The sequence below is a fragment of the Myotis yumanensis genome, unplaced genomic scaffold (genome assembly GCF_028538775.1).
Source record: "Myotis yumanensis isolate MYYU_CA2020_CCGP unplaced genomic scaffold, mMyoYum1.0.hap1 SCAF_19, whole genome shotgun sequence".
Lineage (NCBI taxonomy): Eukaryota > Metazoa > Chordata > Mammalia > Chiroptera > Vespertilionidae > Myotis > Myotis yumanensis.
In genome coordinates this window covers 20,751,849-20,772,281 of record NW_027223770.1, presented here as the reverse complement: position 1 = coordinate 20,772,281, position 20,433 = coordinate 20,751,849, and the positions used below count along the sequence as shown (strand labels likewise).

At 53.7% G+C, this 20,433-nt stretch overlaps 1 protein-coding gene across 5 annotated transcripts in view; it reads left to right on the top strand.

Moving 5' to 3' along the window:
* The window catches only part of IGSF9B (immunoglobulin superfamily member 9B), a 49,784-nt gene extending 40,694 nt beyond the window's left edge, over window positions 1-9,090 (top strand). For 2 of the 5 annotated variants that reach the window (XM_070399656.1, XM_070399653.1), the window contains exons 19-20: window positions 2,915-3,036; window positions 6,159-9,090. In XM_070399656.1, the coding sequence (XP_070255757.1) occupies window positions 2,915-3,036; window positions 6,159-6,367 (331 nt within the window). In that variant the 3' untranslated portion in view covers window positions 6,368-9,090. Of the gene's footprint in view, window positions 1-2,914; window positions 3,037-6,158 lie in introns of those variants that run through there. The other 3 variants (XM_070399659.1, XM_070399657.1, XM_070399655.1) reach the window with 2 other exon arrangements.
* The last annotated feature ends 11,343 nt before the right edge of the window (window positions 9,091-20,433 follow it).

Here is a 20,433-nt window from a genome sequence, read left to right as displayed (position 1 = left end):
CATAGATGGAGTTGCTTAACCCAAGCTTCCTATGTCCGAGAGACACCAGCGCCCTGGGCCTCATGACCTGGAAGTGCCCCAGGTGAGCTTGACCTTGACGGGGACATGGTCACCCTCCTAGAAAAGGGAGGCGATTTGATTCCAAAGGGCTTGGCAGGTGGTGGACGAAGCTGGTTGGAGCACATGTCACGTATCTTTTCTGTGTAATTCATTAAAAATAAAGACCCGTTTTGCCCTCCTCTCACCCTCCCTCCCTACTGTCCCACTAGACTCTTGGTTGTGGTTTTTTTCTGCCTCGGGAGAGTGTCTTGGTGCCTCCAGGGGCCTTCTGTTGTGGTTCTGCGTTTGAGGGCTGAGCTCAAAGTGGGAACAGGTGACCAGCCGGTGTCCTGGCACGGTCCATGCTTGGCTGTTTCCCAAGAAAAAATGAGCTTATCCTTCTCAACAGATCAGGATTGTTTGGGAGTTTTTGCCCGGAGCAGCCAGCTTTGCCCCACCCCAGGTGTGTCTCAGCCCGGCTCTGCCCCCACCGCAGAGACTGTCAGTGATGACCCCGGAGAGTTCCTTCTGGCCGGCTGATTTCTCAAATGACACGTGGAAGCAGGACTTTCCTTTGCGGGTGACTTCTCTACCCGCTTTATTAGGAAGAGTTTGGAAAAACAGGGCCGCCTGGCGTTGAGAATCTTGGCTCTATCACATACTATAGTCACTGGGTAATTGGACCAGCTACCTGGCCTCACACCTCAGTTTCTCCCTCTGACAAATGGGGCCACTGTGTAGTGTTTACCCCGAAGGGTTGTTGTAAGGATGAAAGAACGTTGTAGAGAACGTAGGTCCGTGCCTGGCCTGGTGAGTGGTAAATGGATGCTATGTGATAAAACACGGGAATAGTGACAATTTGTGGGTCGTAATAATGAAAACATCCCTGGAGATGTCACTTGGCTTGGAGAATCCATAGAATTTGTAGAGTCCCTCGAGCCCTGACAGTGATGTTTTTAAGCGCTGCTTCCTGGGCCCACTTGCTACGCAGACCACGCATCACTCACTGTGCGGGGTCCCTCCCAGGAGGCCGGCTGGGCCCTGGAGGCAGGCAAACCGCACAGCAGGTGTATACCTGTGAGCTTCCTTCCACGCAGACACCTTAGTCAAGACTGAGAAGGGGTGAGGACACCCCACCAGCATTGGAGCGCCCTGGCCCTCCTGCCGTCGCCATCTCCACCCTGTGCCCCCCTCCCCCTTCCCTTCCAGCTGCTGCCGTGAGGATCTCTGTGGGTAGACTGCGGAGCTGGGGAAGGAGGAAGGAATGGGGGGTTGGCAGGTTGGGTGTTTGGGGTGGGAGACCTGCCTTCTCATGGTGAGTTGGACCGAGTGCCTTTGTGCGCGTGGAGGGCGGGGCTCCTGAGCTCCGTGCTGTCAGGGGCCGTGGAAGACCAAGACGTCGCCTCCGACCTGAACTTTGGAGGCGCTTCTTGATACTTTATTTGCTGAAGGGCGATGGAGTGATGCCATCCACCCACGAAGAGGAAGGTTGCTTCACTGCCAATTCTTGCAGGAAACCCCAGAGGCCAGAGGCGTGTCTACATTCGTTCGTCTGTAAGTTTCTTCTCCCGCCTTCCCACAAAGACAGTCCCGTGTTGGGGCCGCGCAGCTGCCTTCTCATGTTTTAAAAATGCCTCGAACTGCTTGCTCACCGCTGAGGACTTCTTTCCCCGTCACAGGGTGTCTGTCCTACTCCTTCTCATCAGGATTTACCGCAGACCAGTTGCGATGGAGCTGGAAGGGGGAGCTGAGGGGGCTGAGGCAAGAGTGGAGTTCCCCGTGGCCCTGGGAGGTCTCAGCCTCCCTGATCAACCGACCGCGTGCGCGGATGCCGGCACTGGTGGGAAAGAGAGTGACTTTGTCCCTCAGGCTCCACGTTTGGCTCACGTTGTGAAGAAACGCCATTGATAATGCATCTTCTAGATTTTCTTCTTTTACGGCTCTTAAAAAATTCTCTCCAGGGCGCACAGATGGTCACAGACAGTCGTCCTTCAGCTCTCTTTGGTCCCCTCTGTCACTTGGGCTGCACGGGCTTCACTTAAATCATCGACTTTGTTCTAATCATGTGTTTGGTCCGCCAGGCGCATGGCACTATCCACTCGGCTGGGAGAGAGAGAGAGAGGCCACGATGCATGGTCTCCTCACCCAACAACCTCTGTTTCTCCGTTGAATCTTAAAATAGAGAGATTCATGGGATTCTTGCTACAGTTGTCATGGGCTTTGCAAGGCTGCGGATTGGGACTCTCTTACCATCGCAATCTACTTCTCCCTTTCGTTTGTTCTCTTACACGACTGAAGGAGTCTGAGCCCAGCCCGCGGAGGGCCAGGGAGGCCGCGAGTATCGGTGCTGTTAGCTGCGGGGTTCTCCCCAAGTCTCGTGCGTGGAGAGCAGGAGCCTGGAGGCGTGTTTCTTGTTTGGCGCTGGCCTTCTCTTCTCTGGAGGAGGACAGTGGGTGGGGGTTGGGGTTGCCCACCTCCCACTTTAATCTGCACTTTCACTTTTTTCTTAAAGGTCTTGATGGTGATGACTTCTCAGAACTTCAGACGCTGAAGCGGCTTCCTGCTCCAAACCTCACTCCTCTGGCTTGAATTCTGTGTGATGGGCTCCCTACTAAAGTCTCTCTCCCTTTCCTAGGTCTTCTGATTGCTCGGCAGGCCCGCCCACTCAAGGTGGGCACCCCCAAAGCTGCAGGTCTCACTGGCCTTTCTCCCTCCCAGGCGCAACAGAGAGCCAGGGGCCGGGAGCCCTCGTGGGTCCGGGACTCCATGGAACCGCACTCTGTCCGACAGGCCGGCTCTTGGGCTTTCTTCCAGCCCCGCTTCGAAGGCTCCCCGTCCGGGGGCTGACCCACGCCCTCTGATTGTCCCTCTGCAGGACACATCCACCCGCCCCCGGGAATGCCGCTGCACCTGAGAGGCTGGAGGCTCTGAAGTACCAACGGATAAAGAAGCCCAAAAAGTCATCCAAGGGCTCTTCGAAGTCAAAGAAACGATCCGGTAAATGGCGGGAAGCGCCTCGCTCCCCTCTTTCCACCTCACCCGCCATGATTGTGGGGTGGTTTGCTTCGGGACCCCCGGCCTGGGGTTGTCTTTAGGATTGAATCCATCAGTTCTCTCACTCTCTGTTTCTCTTGAACTCGAATTTGCAACGAACGCACCATCGAATTGTCATGTAAGAATAGGAAAGAGAAGGTTAAAATCTCCGCTGGTCCTTCCAGTTCTGTTCCCTCCCGCCTGGGAACCGTTCCTCTTCGTGTCATGTGTGTTTTCAAGAGCCCTTCTGCATACACCGTTAGGAAAGATGGTGTATTGTGTTAGTCTATTTTTAAACAACCTAAATCGTATCGGAGTTTTATCCATTCTGCAATGCTGGGATCTCTGTATGTATTTCCTCCCTATCGTTTCGGGCCTTCTAGCTGGGCGTGGGAATGACGGGGTCCTGCTCCGTGGTCAGGGGATGTTGTGGCAGGAACCTAGCTTCTGCAGTTGGTCATGTTTTCCTCAAGGAGAGAGGGGAATCTCGCTTTGTAAAAGGACACCTCTCTCGAATTATGTCTAACGTTTCTCCAGCGGTTAATAGGTGGCTGCTAAGAGAGCGTAAAACCAGGTCAGCCCTTTTTGGATGTAGAGAATTCCTTAACATTCCCCCATACTCTCTTTTTACCGGTGGTTTTAGGGATGCGACAGGCTGTCAGAGAAAACTGCGGAACAGGATCTTGTCAGTCTGGAATGGCTGCTATAGAGGAACTTGCTTTAGAGACGGGGTTACGGGGAAGTGTTACCCAGAGGCCTCTTGAATCTTGGGGAGAATGGGAGCACTTATTTCTCACTTAACCGTTGGGTGGTGTTATTATTCTTTTAGTTTATAGGTGGGAATACTGAGGCAGAAAAAAAAAAAAAAGAAAATGAAGTTTTTGGAGTTTGGGTGGGAAATTGGATCCCAAAGCTGAATTTTCAACTCCTATAAGCTCATTTCAGCCTAAGACCTCTATCTATTATCTATCTATCTATCTATCTATCTATCACCTATCTTTTTTTTTGTAAAAAAGGCATAGCAGATGTCCACGTTCTCTTGTCCTGTTCCTTTATATATTAAAAACCCTCAAAGATGTCTTTAACCCAGGCCTATTCCATGAGCTCAAGTCTCATATTTCCAGTTGCCCGCTGAACCTGCGATTGGATAGTTTATAAGCCTTTATAATGCCCAGAATAGAGTTATTGATTATCCTCTCCCAATCTTTCTCAGTTCCTCCCCAGGTTCATAAATAGCACTGCTACCAGCCCAGTCACGCAGGCCCCTCGACCACGATTCTTCTCTTGCTCTTACATCCAATCCATTGGGAAGGTCTGTTGGCTCAGTGTTTAGAACATATCCTGAATCTGACCCCACTTATTTCCTGTCTCAGCTGCTAAAACTACATTCCGACACACACCCCTCCCTCGCCTTGACTATGGCAAGCGCCTCCTCTTGGGTCCTCCTGCCTCCAGCCCGGTTCCTTCAATAGTCCACTGTACACACAGCTGCCAAAGTGACCTTTAGAAAATGTAACCACATATTCTCTCCTTTAGTCATGGGCATGTGCCTACTCATGCACACACACACACACACACACGCACATGCATGCGTGCACACACGCACACACACACATGCACGCACGCACACACACACACATGCACGCATACTTCTGATTCAGACCTTCCAGAAGTTTCCCACTGAAACCAGCATAGATTTAGAACTTCTTGCCCTAGCCGGTGTGGCTCAGTGGCTAGAGCTTCAGCCTGTGGACTGAAGGGTCCTGGGTTTGATTCTGGTCAAGGGCATATGTCTGGGTTGCGGGCTCGATCCCCAGTGGGGGGGCGTGCAGCAGGCAGCCGATCAATGATTCTCTCTCATCATTGATGTTTCTAGCTCTCTCTCCTTCTCCCTTCCTCTCTGAAATCAATTAAAATGTATTTTTTTAAAAAAGAACTTCTTAGGCCTCCCTGCCTGCCTGTCCTGCCCTGCTTTCTCTGCTCACTCGGCGTGAGCTGCGACAGCCTTCCTCCTGTCTCTGGAACACGTCACGTGTGCTCCTAGCTCAGGGCTTTCCCACGTGACATCCCTCTGTCGGGAACACGTTGCCTTGGGTCTTTGCAAGGCTCGAGAGGGTTTCTCTGTCAGAGCAGCAGTGTCTCAGTCATTTGCTTCCTCGTGACCCTGGTTTATCTTTTTCTGTAGCACTTGCAGTATCTGCACCTTTGAGTTCTGTAGTTTTTAAGTCTTACAGTTTGTCCGGCTTCCTCACTCCCGCATTAAAGTGTAATCTTCCGGAAAACAACGGCTTGATCTCTATCCCCAGCAGAGCCATGAGGCAGAGGCGTGGCCCTGGCACCAGAAAGGACCAGGCCTGACTCTATGCACGTGACTGAGCTCTCGTGTAAAACCCACCGTTGCTTGAAGGGAAGGGGTGGGTGTTGGGTGGTATGAAAACAAATGTGTGAAGTCCCAAGCCCAGCACCTAGAATGGTGCTTGGTACTCAGGTGGCACAAAAAAGACATCTGAATATTCCTTTTAGAAAAACCGTTACCTAAGGATAGGTTTTTTATTGATTATTTTGAGAGAGAGAGAGAGAGAGAAAGGGAGAGAGAAAGAGTCAGGGGACCAGCCCTGCAATATCCCTGACTGGGTCGAGAACCTGCAACCTTTTGCTGTTTGGGACGAGGCTCCAACCAACTGAGCCACCTGGCCAGGGTAGTATTTCTCTAATAAAAAGAAGAAAAAAAGGCATATTCTATAAAATATGTTACATAAGTATATTCAAGATTAAATAAAAGATAAAATAGAAATAAGGATTGGCTAGATCCACCTGCTTCTTTGACTCTGGGGAGCAGGAGGGGGGCAGCCGTGGAGTGGGTTCTGTGGGATGGGCCTCCCAGCCAAGTCTCTCTGGGGTGAGGAAGGTGGTTTTTCTCTCTCTGCCCTGGTCTCCTGTATACTCAGCGACCCCTTTGTTTAAGCCCGAGGCCCGGAGGATGCGTCCCGGCAGGCGAGCGAGGTGCGTGTGGCGGGCCGCAGTCTTCCTTCTCACCCACTCTCTTTTCTTTCCGCCTCTCCTGTGCGCCCGTCCCACCTCCCTAGACGGTCCTGCCTCCCAGGCTCAGCAGCTTCCAAACTCTCAGGTCCTGTGGCCCGATGAAGCTGTCTGCCTCCGGAAGAAGAAGAGACACGCTCGGCCGGACCCCTTTGCCCGCCTCTCAGACTTGTGCCATCGCCAGCTTCCGGAAGACCAGACGGCCATCCTCAACAGCGTGGACCACGACGACCCCGGCCATGCCACTCTGCTGTGACGACACTACTCTGAAGTGCTCCCGCAGTGAGAGCGCGGGCCGAGGGCCGGGGCGGGGTGCGCCGTGCTGGGTGCCGGGGCCTCGGCTACCCTCCCCCCGCCCCTCCCCAATGGCCTGGCCGGTACTTCTGCTCACACCTCTGTTCTGCTTCCGCCCCTTCATCTCTGGGCAGAGCGGGGTCTCCTCCACACCTGGCCCGCTGACCTTGTCTTTAGGACATGGGACCGGGCAGACCCTCCGGTGGTGGGTGGAGATCAGGACGTGGACTGGGGACAGGGCGGGGTGCCTGCCTCCGCCCACCGCTCCCCTCTTCCCGCCGTGGGTTTTTCTCACTTCTTCAAAGATCTTTGCAAGTGAGGAGGCAAGCGATGGCTTGTACTGCTCTCAGCTTCTGCTTCGGCTTTTTAAGTCCCCCCAAGCGCTGCATATATATAGATATAGGTGCAAATCATAGGTTCGTAGTGTGTGGGCTTCTCTATGTGTATATAGATGTACATTGAAGCAAAGTGCTGTTTATTCTGTGGTCAGTGAAAGAGGCGGGAGCTCTGTGAGTAGGACCGCGGAGAGCTGGGTGGGTGTCCTGACGCCCGTCTCAGGGATTTTTTTCTTCCTGAAACAGGAGTCACGCCTTCTCAGCCGATCTCACCATTGGACTCTCCACCTTCTCCCACCCAGAGCAGAAATGGGGGCTTGCCGTTGATTTCCGGCTGCCTGCTTTGGGGGTTCGGCAACGCGTTGCCCCAGAACTAAACACAAGCCTGTATTTCTTGGTTCCTGGGTGAAGAAAGGGTGGCAGGCAAAGAGCCGGACTGGCGTCTTCCTTCCACGGTTGGGTTCAGAATGGAAGCTTCTTAGCGGCAGGGCCGAGAAGCAGGCTTGCACCAGCTCACGCGCGCTCACCCATCAGCCCCTTCGGGTCCAGCCCAGGCCGGGGGGAGCCTTGGGGCCAAAGGGCCTCCATTCTGGAGCCGCCTGCGCTGCACACCTCGCTGCCGCTGCTCTATTCATAGCCCGCCTCCGGCTCGGCGCCCTCCGAGCGCTGATCCAAAGCCGCTGACTGGGTTCTTCCTTTCCTTTTGTGGGAGCTAATTTCCCAGATTGATTAATTGCCACTTGCAGGGAGCCCGCCGGCGGCTCTTCTCCCTGCTCTCCACGTGCTGCCTGCAGACTTCTCTGCCTGGGGCCCCCCTCCACCCTGTGGGCCCGGTGTGGGCGGAATGGGATCAGATGAATCTAGGATGCCTGGGGGTTCTGGGGGTGCTCTGGACCCCCTCTCTTCCCCTGGTTCTGTTTAAGTGGAACTGGCTGAGGCATGGAATGAAGGTGGAGGGGGCGCTCTGCCCAAATCTTGTCCTAGTTCAAACTGTTAGCACCAGACACTTCTGCGAGGTCATCTTAAAATACCTGAAGATGCATCTCTCTCTCTCTCTCTCTTTCTTTCTCTTTCTCTCTCTCCCTCTAGTCAGATGATGGCACTGTCCAGGCACAGGGCAGAGTCCGAGGGGGTGGGCGTGTCTGGTTTCTCTTCCCTCCTCCGGTGCAGGAGCCGCCCTGCTGGCCGCCGGGATCCAGGTGGCTGTCGGGTTCCTTGAAGTCTTTCCTTCTTGGTGCTGCTGTCCTGGTGGGTTTGGGGACATCTACCTCTCCTCAGTCACCTGCTCACACATCGGCCAAGTCAAAGCACTGGAGGCGGCCCAGCCCCGTGACCGAGGCCAGCGGGGCCTCCGAGAGCAGGAAGCAGCTCCTGCTGGGCGCTTCCCTCTCAGGGCTGGGCGCTCCGCCACCCAGACCCGGTGCTTCCTTTTTCTCGGCTGCTGCTCGTGGGGACAGTTCCACCGCGGGTCTGCCACCCCAGTCGCAGCCACAGTCCGTTTCTCAATGCAAGAGGTAGAAAGGGGCAGTGTCTGGCCCTTATCTGTCAACGGCCTCATCTCTCCGGGGCGGGGCCAGCGCCCTAGGGAGGACCCTGGACCTTTCGGCTAATGTTACACATCTCTGGACATCCAACTCCACTTTCCCACCGGCCCACGGCCCCAGCAAACGGGAGCCGGGGGTAGTGGCGGTCTTCCTTGCGGGGCAGCACTGCCCCTGCCACAAGCCCATCAGCAATCACGGACACCTCTGCTGGGCACGGGCCTCGCTCTGCGTCAGGCGCCCCGCCTGTGCTCGCGACCTGCAGTTTCTCACGCGGGCCGGGTCCCAGCTGCAACGCCGACATGCGGTGTCAGGGGTGTGGGTCTGCGGGATGAATGAGGTCAGACTTTCTCAGCCCTGCGTTGGAATTCTGGGCCCTTTGGTTACAACAGGAGAAGATAAGGGGGAAGCTTTGCCTTTTTGGGGTGTCGCACAGGACCGAGAGCCAGAGTCTGGGCTGAGGTGCCGTGGGCTATGGCTGTGCTTTCCAGGGGGACCCCACCACCTCCAGTGTCGCCAGCGCTGACCAAGGTGCTGACTCCCTTTTTTTTCTTCCTCTGGCCACGCCCTCACCTCTAGCACATCAGGCCCAGTGATGGGAGCAGAGTGTGTTGCTGGCCACCGGGTGGCAGCTGTGCTGGGCGAGGGAAGGACACAGGCCACCCTCTCCTCTCCGAGTGGCCGTGGGCTCATTTCTCCTCCCGAGAGCGCTTCCTTCCGTGACAGTGTCTTTGAAGGCCAGCGGCCTTCCTACCCCCTGGGAGCTGTTTCAGTACCCCCTGCAAGGACTGTGATGGGAATTGCCAGAATGCAGCGCGTCTGTCCCCGGGGGGATGGAGGGACGATGTCTCCGGTAGACACTCAGGTGCTGGTGGGGGGGGTTGGGGGGCCTGTGTGAGGGTGTGCACGATGGGGTGCAGCCATTTCTAAGGACCAAATGTGCTATGTCCTCTGTCCCTGAGCGATGGCCACGGGCCCTCTCCAGCTTCCTAGGACAGTGGTCGGCAAACTGCGGCCCCTTGAGTGTGGCTCTTCCACAAAATACCACGTGCGGGCGCGCACGTACAGTGCGATTGAAACTTCGTGGCCACACTCAAGGGGCCAAAGAGCCGCATGTGGCTCGTGAGCCGCAGTTTGCCGACCACGGTCCTAGGACTTTCACGCTCCACCGTGTGGGAGAGCAACTGTCTTCCAACCTTCCCCGTTCACGGCCTGGCAGCCTTGCCGTGGAAGGAGCTCAGACAAAGACCGATTCCCAGGTCTTGTCGTTGGCCTGCCCCTCCATTCTGCGTCTCGACTGGACGCCTCGGCTGTGTCAGGCTCAGGGGATTTCGTGGGCCAGGAAAAGGGTCAGATGCTGTGAGAAGGAGCTTGTTGAACACATGGGGGACCCGATGCCGCCTGGTTTGGGGAAAGAAAATGAGCCGTAAGGAGAAGGGAGTCCCGCGTCTCGACAACACCGGTGGGTTTTGGGGCAGGAGTGGGGTCCTGAGGGAGGCTTGTCATGTTGGCCCTGCCCAGCCTGTCCCCCTGGATCTCTCCTTGAGGGGGCGGGGGGCGTTGTGAGGGGCCTTATGAGCTTCTACTTTCTCAGCAGGAAAGCTGCTTCATCCCCAGGGCTGGCAGAGTCCCTGTCCCCCTTCGAAGAGGCCTGTGTCCCCCTCGTCACTTTCTCCGGGCGGCGGGGGGTGGAACGGGTGAGAAATCATGGCTCTCCTTCATGCTCTCTGTGTTTATTTTTGATTTGGGATCTGAACGATCGCGGGTTGAACTGATGTCAGTGGTTTTCCTGTGTCGTTTTCATGCAGAGGCAACTGGGGAGGATGAAGAGGTAGAATTTCCCAAGTAGGTTTTTATTTATTTTCCCTAAGGTTGGCAAAACAGTAGCTGCAGGGGAGACGCAGACTACTGGAGCATCAGGCGACACTGCCACCCCAGGATTGGGATCCAGGGCCGGGGCGTGGGCGACTGGAGCTGCTTCTTCCAATTTTGTTAGAAAAAGCGTTGGGTGGGGGGCTCAGGGTGGGTTGGGGAAGAATTGTACATAACGTCCTTTTAGGGTCATGCAGGGAAACGTAAGAGAAGACGCTCGTGGTTAACCTTGGGCTTGCTTTGCTTGCATGAACGGAGCTTCGGCCGTCGCAGGGGCTGCTGGGAGCAGAGGGAAGGAGCGGCTCCCTCGGGGAAGGGTGCAGGGTCTCCCAGCTTCTCGGCCCAGCTCTGTCTTCCTGTCTCGTCCAAACCCCTGTACCCCCCCTCCCCGCCCTGGGGCTGCACTTGCTGCTTTGGGGAGAGGGCCCAGGAGGGGTGCTACCGTCCAGGTGGAGAATGAACAAGGTGATCGATGGGGTGGGTCTTCAGGAAGTGGGGTTAGCAAGCTGGGGCAGAGGGAGGAGGTCGCGTTCTCGTGCCAGGTGTCGGTGAGGGTGGAAGGGGAATGGAGAGGGGGGTGGGACACGGAGTAGAAAGTGGGGATCCTGGGATAAGACAGTGGGACCAAAGCTGAGGGACATCAAGGCTTACCCTGCTCTTTGGGGCCCGTGATGACGTAGCTGCCCCTAAGGGGACTGCGTGCAGGTTGGAGGTCATTTCCGGAAAAGGAGGAGGAGTGAGGCCCTGGGGTGGGGGCGGGCTGAGAGGGCGTGGCAGTGAGGCTCACTTGGGGGGCACATGTGGGAGAGGGATGCTGTTATTGCTGAGAGACTGCGGGGGGTGGGGTCTTGCCACCTAGGCCCAGACGGGGTCTTGGAAGAGGTATTGCTTCTGAGCTGGGCGTCCTTGCTTCTAGAATTCGCCTCTAACAATAAGTGCCCAAAGCAAACAAGGACATAGTGTTCTGATGTCTTTCAACGTCATCTGTTTGTTACTGGGGTGGCGGGGGGGTCTCCTCAGGCCCCCAGAGAGGAGCCTTGTTTGAGAGTCCCGGGCTGGCAGAGCTCTGGCAGTGGAAGCGGGAGAATCACTCTCGTGAGCTCCTTGGGCTCGTTCTCATCAGCAGAAGTGGCAGGTGGCCTCCCCTCCTCTTCCAGGACCTAAAACTGTTCCTGAGGCGCCGTCGCTGGGGATGGAGACGAGGGGTTGGGGCTTGGCCTTTGCATTGACTACCCTTCCTTTCTGAGGGGCGGAGACCGCCTTCAGACCCGGAAGCTACACTGGGGGTTGGGGGTTGTGCTACCTAGAGGTTCTTCTCCTGTTTCTCTTCCTTCGGCAGGTTAAAGTCCCCCCTGCCCCCCCCGCCCCCACTGGTCTGGTTGACGCAGGAGAGGAGAGATTTATGCTAAGACCAGAGCAGAAGCCTCTGTCCTCTAGGATGTCCCCAGCGCTGCCTCCTTGCGGTTCAGGAGGCAGAATGACACATCTCTCCTTTAGAAGAAGTCAGTGCGCCAACACTCAGAGCCCGGATTGGCCTTCAGCATTCCTGCAGCTCGTCTTCCGGTTAGGGGTGTCTGTCACCACCCCTCCCTCTGACTGGGAGTGAGGCCACGCTGGTCCAGTGTTTTATTTCTGGGCCACCCCGTCTATACTTCTCAAATATGTCTTTTAGGAGCAAATAACATATCCTCGCCCGATGTTTTGTGTGCTGGCTGCTGAGAGGGCGGAAGTATTTTCATGACCTGCTTTGAAGCTGATGGAGTAATTCCTCATAGAGGAGTCTGATCCAAAGGCCCCCACAGAGGAGCCTTGTCTTGAGATGCCGAGGGTTTCTGGGTAGGAAAAGGGAACAGGAAGAATGAGAACGATGATTCTTCATAGCTGGCCATGCCTTGAGGAGGAAGAGTGTGAGTCTCTTGATTGCTAAATGCTTGGGTTAGGACAGCAACCAGCAGTGGAGGTCATGTGGGTTTTCTCTCCTGTGTGGGTCTGTCGGGGTCTCTGGGGGTTTCTGAAGACAACCGATGACACAGGTGTCAGCTTTGGAGCCCTGGCCAGGAGAGCGAGGGCGGGGGATTGGAGTGGAACCCGTTTTCCGTTCCTGCCCCTGGTCCCTGGTTCTGCCATTCCCATCCCACGAGATGGTAACAGGCATGGCTGACAGGGAAATGTGCTCCCCATCCCCCTGGCGCTGGGTTTCCTGGACTTACTTTAGGAGCTGGGGTGAGGTCTGCCCCTCCACCCCATAAACACACCACTTAGGGTCCCTTTCCTTCCTCCCCCGACTTATTTATGGCTCCAGGGATCTTGACCTTGTGCATGGTTTACGCTGGGGAGATGGCAGGGTGGGGAAGGGAGTCTGGGAGGGGAGAGAGGTTGGGCTGGGGCAGGGGTGTTGCATTTGCAGCCTTAGAAATACCATAAGCATGCTTTTGGGCCATGTGTGGGGTGTTCACATATGTAGACGGAAGGGACACACGCCAGCTCTCCTCGTATTGGTCATGAGGACATAGGGCCTTTCTGCTTCCTTGAAGTGAGGGCATCTGTGAAACCGTGTTTCCAGTGGAGGGAACGGGCCTGCTCGTGGTCATGTTACAATCCTTGGAAGGGAAATTGTCCATCGCTCAATCAATGGATGTTTATAAATTGCCTACGGCCAACAGTCAAAGGTCTGTCCTGGCTGGGTCAGAGAAGGGACTGTCTCATCTGTCCCTCTGGCGTTCCCAGGTTCTCATGTGGGCTTTAGCTCCCAGCCAGCTGTCTATTCTGTGCTCCTTTCCTGGGCTCAGGAAGTAAGAGTATGTGTGTGAGAATGTGTGTGTGTGTGTGTGCATGCATGCGTGTGTGTATGCGCATGTGTGTGTGTGTGTGGTGGTGATGTGTTTGTGGTGCGTGTGTCTTGTGTGTGATGTATGTTTGTGTGCTGTGGTGTGTGGGTATTTGTGGTGTGTGTTTGTGGTGTGGTGTGCTGTGTGTGTGTATGTGTGTGTGTATGTGTGTGAAGAGATTTGTAGGGACACACTAGTTCACCTGAGGAGCCTCAGGCCTCTTTCTGGTTGACCGTTTCTCTGGTAGGCAACTTCTGTTTTGGTAGGAGGGTGCAGTTAGTAAATGCCACCTTCAGTGTATTTTTTATGGAGCTTGTATATAAAATATATAAATATATACATATAATTTGTTCTATTTTAAGGAGACGGGGGGACTTAGGTAAGGGTGGGTGGGTGCAGGGATCAGATGCAATAGTCATGCGTGGGAGGCTTCAGGCACGCGAGACAGCTGGGGCTGGGACATGGGAGGGCAGGAGACTGAACCGGGCCAGAGGAGTGGGGCCTGGTGCCCTCAGCACACATATATACATAGAGAGGAAACCTATATACAGTCTATCTAGCTAGCTTATCTATATATCTATATATCTATATGAAGTCATAGTTCGCTTTATTTTTGTACCTGTGCTTAGAGATGTTTGGAGCAGGATACTAGCTCATGCCTTGGTGCCCCCCCCCCCCCCCCCCCGCCCCTGCCGCCTTCCCCATCCTTCCCTTATGCCTCTTCCTTTGAGACGCTCTGTTCAGAGTTGCTTGGGTATTTCTGATGGAAACGTGTATATACGACAAATCTAAAAACAACAAAGCAGGCCACTTGCAGAAGGGGCAAGCGAGATGGAGGTTGTGGGAGTGACTGGGTCGGATGGCTCCTTAGCCCGGGACCCACAGTGATGCTTGCCACTGGGATGGGGACACTATGGCTGGCAACCGTTGGCACAGGTGCTTCATATGGTGAGGACGGAGAGTTGCATTCGCCCCATGTGGCTGTGGGTTGGAACTCAGTTCCCCCGAAGGGATCCAGCTCAGCAGCTCAGGAGCTTACAGTACCCGTCCTGACTCAGGCACTCCTGGAGGGTGTGGCGGCGGCGGGAGGGAGGCGTCTCGAGATAGCTTTGGGAGGCTGCCTGCATGGACTGTCTTGGAGAAGAATATCCTGCTTGCTCTTGCTGCAGTTTCTTGGAACCCGTGTGAATGTGATATTTAGTATAAATATACTATATACATCCCCCCCCCCCCCCCCCCCGTTAGTATTTTATTTGGAAAATAAGGTGGCATTGGAGATGGGATGGTTCCATCCCGGGACACTCAGTGGAGGATGAGGAGTGACAGAAGGACTTGGGGCATAACGGGGAGGAGGGAGCCAGGTGGAAACTCCTTCTGGCACCTGGCCTGGGACTCAGAGAACCGAAAAGTATATCGGAAGAACTTGACCCAGAACTGGAGATCCTGGGGAGCAGGAGCTCACTGGTATTGGAGCGGGAACCGTTGTGGGCCCTGAAGGATTCCTCTCTGAGAATTCAGGACCTCGCCTTTGCTGCGAGAGCCGCACGCCTTGCAGCCATGGCAATGGTCCCCCGGTGCTGGCTCTTTCTTCCGACTCGCCAGGAGCTGAGAGCCATGTGTTTGGAGCTGGTGCAGGGCCAGGTGGTGCAGGCAGCCAGGAGAAACTCATGGCCGAGTCTCTCTGCTCGCATCCGGCTTGTCAACTAAAAGGCAATAGGACCCTCTTTCCCAACCGAAGTGGCAGCTGCCCAAGAGCTCTTGTCTCGTGGAGTTTGATCATTAGAGGGACCCAGATGGCTCGGCCGGGGGAAGGACTCTTTTAACATGTTGGGGTTTTATGGGAAGGGTAGGGTAGGGAGGGTGGAGCTTGTGTCTGACTCCTGACCCTTCTGCCTCCATAATGTAGACCTTATGGGTCACTGCCCTTCCCTCGGGCACGGTCCTTGGGTCTCTGAATTACCTGCTCAGAACATCCCCAATTTCCAAGGACGCCGAAGGAGTACTGGGAGGGCTCCAGTACTGGCTGTGTGTCTGTCCTCAGAGGTGGTTGTTTCCTGCAGTCTTCTCTGGAGGCCAGAGGGGCAGGCAGCCAGATGTTTCTTGTAAGCATTTGTAGGGAGGTTGAGCAAGAGAAAAAGTGGCACATTATGTGCCCCTTCCTGGCTTGCAGCCCCTGCCCCCCACACAAAGGAGCCTTCCCGTTCCTGTTCTAGAGCCACCCCCCTCTCCTGCTCTACACACCCTGTCCCACATCCGGTACACATGCAACTGGTAGAATAAATGACTTCAGCACGACAGGCCCCTCGGAGGGTTAGTCCCTCCACCAGGTCTCGTGTTGTTGTAAACTAGACTTCTGTCCACGTTAAGTCCAAGGCTTGATCCGTAGAAACTTCAGTGGCCGCCAGGTTTATGAGATCAAGTCACTGACCTACCTGCACATAACCCATCCCATCCTCCAGCCTCCAGCTGGGCTCTGCAGTTATGTGAGCAAAAGTGAAGACAAGAGACATAACCCCTACCTTGACATTATGGAGCTGGGAGGGGATGTCATTCTTACCTCTGCCTTTTCCTGGCCACACACCCTCAGAAAGATGGTGAAAAGGTCGACATTGGAGAGGAAAGATAGATAGCCCAGCAAAGAGTTTCAATTTCTCTGAAGAGCCAGTCTTTCCTAAGGGCATAAATGGATTGAGATCTGATGGGATATGGAGTCAACAAAACTTCCTGTCTTTGAACCTCTCAGTGAATGGACAGGTTGGTGGAATGGGTGCTCTGATCAAGCTTTTGAGACCCACAGCCTCTTCCAGGAACATGAGCTGCCCCATATGCCCGCGCTGTATTCCCTGGCTCCCATGTAGTGGAATTGTTTCAATTTGGCAACCTCTGTCTGCTGTATGGAACGAGCGTTGGGAGCGGACAGACCCCCTGGGAGTTGCTCACCCAAGGATCAGTGTGGGCCCCAGCCTTCTCTCCTTTATCAGTACATCTACCAAAAGCTTGGGGAAGAGGGGCTTGTTCATCGCTCGTTGGCTTTTTGCTGGGTCGCTTCACTTCTGTTTGCTGTCGATGTTAGGTTGAGCCACTGTGGACCGTATAATAGGACGAAGGAGGAGAGGAGGCCTACACAGCGCACTTGTCCATGAGAGCTTGGCCATGACATTGGGGTGAGGGATGTCTCCTGTGTATGGTGCCCAGGGCCTGGGAGCGGGGGTATGTTATGTAGTGACCTCCATTGCTGGAACTTTAGACTGAAGTGTCACCAGGGGAGTGGTTGGTTTAGTAGAGAATAGCAGTTTAAAGCTCCATTTACCAAGCCGTATACATCAATCTCGAAAAATCGTAACGCCTCGTGGGATTTCATTTCCGAACTACCATCTGTGGGGCCCGAGATGGAGGGCACGGGCGGGATGTGCTTTCTCCAGGCGCTCCTTCTCCATAGCCACCGACTGGAAGGGACCACATCCTGTTTCCTGCCAGTGACGTCTGGTTCCTTTAATCTTCAACGTTTCCTCTTGTCCCGGGAGAAATTTATCATCCTGGTTCGAACTCTTCCATTGCACAGCTGGAGGCAATTTTGTCGGCATTGCGCTCCCCCATTTCACCCCCCGCCACGCTCTGTGGACATGCAGAGGGGGGTGACTAGGCAGTGTGGGTGGGGAGCGGCTTCTGAGGCTGCCTCCTCCAGGCCTCTTAAAGAGCCCATACCTCTAGATGCCTCTTGCATTCGTTCTTCTTTTCTAACGAGTCTGGATACGACTTACCGGTTTCGTCCCGGGAGTTCCGGCTCCCATTTCGGACTCTTTTTATTTCCTCCTTCAGCTTCCTTTGGGGGTCAGCCTCCATCCATGCCAGGTCTTTGGAAGACCCTTCAGCCTCCTTTCCATTTCTTGAATGTCGAGTATTACAACATAACCGCGCTAGGGTGCTTTATGGTGCTGTTCTTGAAGAGGCCAGCTGGACTGAACCTCCTCTGTCCCACTGGTTCCTTAAACTTTGCTGTATTTTGTTTTTTTATTTGATTTACCCCCACCCCCCACCCCCACCCCGGGGTTTGGGGAGGGAGGTGGGGTAGGGTGGCTTTTGTGTTTTCTCTTTTCTGTATGTATGAACTGGTTCAAGTCAGTGATCACGGGCAGCTGACTTCATGGTATTGGTTGGCTGACTTTGGTTAACGATGAAAGACAAACCAACAAATTGTACAGCTGCACACAGAACACCTTTGAGTGTGAACTTGAATGGCAACTCGAGGCTTACTATTTGAACTTCAGGTATGTAACTGAAAAGTAAATAAAAAACACTATTTTTTCAGTAGGCTTTTTTTTTCTTCTACAAGACAACTTAGAAATCAAACTATAAGAACATTAAATCGGTGCTGTACCAAAGCCTTATATGAACATGGTCTACACTCTGTATCACCTGTCTCTGGGGAGCTCCCTGCTCTGTCACCTTCTTCTCAAAAGCCTGGGAATGCCAGCGAGTGCCAAGCCTGGGGCTGGGTCTTGGGGACCTGTGGCCACGGGGACCCTTTGGAGCAGAGGATGATGGTGAAGGTGGGACCATTCTGCTTCCCGAGTAGACTCTGAAAGGACACCAGGCATTTGTGTTTGTGTGTGTGCATGTGCGAGGGCTGGCGTGTGTGTGTGTGTGTGTGTGTGTGTACACACATGTGTGTGGTGTGCATACAGGTGCACATGCCAAAGTGAATGCTCTCCCTGGGGGCCTGAGAGGGAGGCCCAGGTTGACTCTGGGAGTCGGGTGGTCATGGCAAAGGCCTGTGTCTTGTCTCCATCCCTGTCCTCACCGTCAGGAAATGGAGGTGTATATGGCAACAGCTACACTCTCCACTAGGTGCTTTTTCCTCAAAGTCTACAAACTCTAAGCATTTAACAAAGGGCCCGTCCAGGAGGCAGGCACCTCCAACCTCCAAATCACAGACTGTCAGACTCTTGCTGGCTTTCCTGGGAAAGGGGCTTCCTCCTACAGTGGCCCCTGGCCTCTCATCCCTGGGTCTGGGCCTGTTCTAGCTGCTGCCCCTCTAGGTGGGCTCTGACGGGTGGTCCTCCCGCTCTTCCTGATCAACAAAGAAGACCCGATTGGAGAGGACCCCTGAGCCACGCCTGCTCTGAGGCCCTTAGCAATAATGCCTTCCCTGGTTACCCAGGGCAGTGAGTCCTTTGGCCTTAGACTCCCGCCAGTTTAAAACTGAGTGATGCCTCTAACTCACTTAGGGAGGGGATGAGTCTTCGGCTGCATGGCTCTGGCTGCCGTGGCTCTGGCTGCCGTGGCTCGGGCTGCCGTGGCTCGGGCTGCCACGCCAGGCTCCACTCGCTGGTACTTTCAGGCTTGCCGACTACTAACCAACTCATTGCCAGTAACACTGCATGTTCATATAGCGAGTTAAAAATAAAACAAGCGAACACATACATGAGCAGACAAAAAGAAAAGAGAAAAAGAGGCGCATCACATGAGCGGATGTGTAAGCCCCTGAAGGTGTGCTTGGAAAGTGTTGCAAGTTAAACAGATGAAAAGAAGTTTAGTATTTAATTGCTTCTCATGTAACATTAGTCTGCTTCAGAAATGTTTTGTATTTTGCTATAAATAAACATTTGCTTAAAAAAAAGTGTATTTCTAATGTTTATTTGTACCCAGGAAGTACTTCCCGATGTTGTCTAATGTCACCACTGGCTTAGGTCTCCCTCATCAACCCATTTTGAAGTCACAGTCTTTTTTTTTTTTTTTTTAAATATATTTTATTAATTTTTTACAGAGAGGAAGGGAGAGAGATAGAGAGTTTGAAACATCGATGAGAGAGAAACATCGATCAGCTGCCTCCTGCACACTCCCTACTGGGGATGTGCCCGCAACCCAGGTACATGCCCTTGACCGGAATCGAACCCGGGACCTTTCAGTCCGCAGGCCGACGCTCTATCCACTGAGCCAAACCGGTTTCGGCTGAAGTCACAGTCTTAACGTGATTCTGAAAGGAGTTGGGGCTTGGCGGGTAAGGAGCCTACCCTTCATTCACTAAGCAAATGTGTTCGGAGGGCGATAGTGTGTCTTAGTCCACTGTCCCAGTCACTTGGGGCCCAACATGCACAAAATGGACAAGGTTCTGGTTCTTGTTCTTCCAGGGCTCACATGCTAGTGGGAGGGGACCCACAGGAAACACCTCACGCCACAAGAAAATGACTTAGAATTCAGGTCGGCAGCAGGCGCTTTTGGGACTCACGGAGCAGGACGAGGGGCCCCTGAAATGCAGAGGGAGGGTCTCAGTTGCAGCTGAACATGGAGCTCTCAGCGTGGGCCTCTCTGAGGAGATGACCTGAGCATAAACTGGAAGGGGACTTGCTTATCCCCATGTCAAATGCACTTTTTTAAAAAAAAATCTTCACTTGAGGGTATTTTCCCATTGATTGTTAGAGTGAGTGGAAGAGAGGGGAAGACAGAAATATCGAGGTGAGAGAAACACATCGATTGGTTGTCTCTTGCACACGCTCTGACCAGGGCCCGGGCCAGGGAGGAGCCTGCATCCGAGGCTCATGCTCTTGGCCGGGATGGAACCAGGGACCCTTCAGTCCACAGGCCGACTCTCTATCCACTGAACCAAACTGGCTAGGGCGAATGCACGTGTTTTTAACTGGATTTCTTTACAATATCTGAAAACATGAAGAACCACAAGAGAGGCTGACTCTTCAATTATGTGACGAAGGCAGTTTTTTTTTGGTTTGATACCATTTTGTCTAAACGGGTCTCCAGTAGGCTGGCTCTGGACCACATTTCACACCCAGGAGCCAGTGGCTCAGTGACTCCCAGTGTTCTTTGGGATATTCTAAACATCCTTCAGTTTCTTGGGGAAGGTTCTAGATGGGAATAGCAGCTGTCTGAGCCCCTTCCAATTCCCCATCCCCCCAAATCTCAAGTTATGACCCAATCCCCTTTTCATTTCTACTTTATTGTCCTTCCACCTAGGCAGGCCACCATCCATGGGTGACTTGAATAATCAGGAAATATCTTCTATGAGAAATGGTGCTTTCACTTTTTATGCTATATCTCTTATTGTTTGGATTATCTTTTTCCCCACTCTCTATAAGAATAAAAAATGCCAGTGGCATTGTTTGAATGAATAGAGGGCCTGGGTCATTTTATTACAAATTTCTTCTTTTTTTTTTAAAGCTTTTATTTATTTTTTTGGTTAATCCTCATTTGAGGATATTTTTCCATTGATTTTTTTTTTTTTTTTTTAGAGACTGGAGGGAGGGGGAGAGAGACAGAGAGAGAAACATCGATGTGAAAGAGACACATCTATTGGTTGGTTGGCTCCCACATGCACCCAGACCAGGGCCAGAGATTGAGCCTGCAACCAAGGTACATGCCCTTGACCGGAATGGAACCTGGCACCCTTCAGTCCGCAGGCTGACGCGGTATCCACTGATGAGGGCACAAACTTATTCT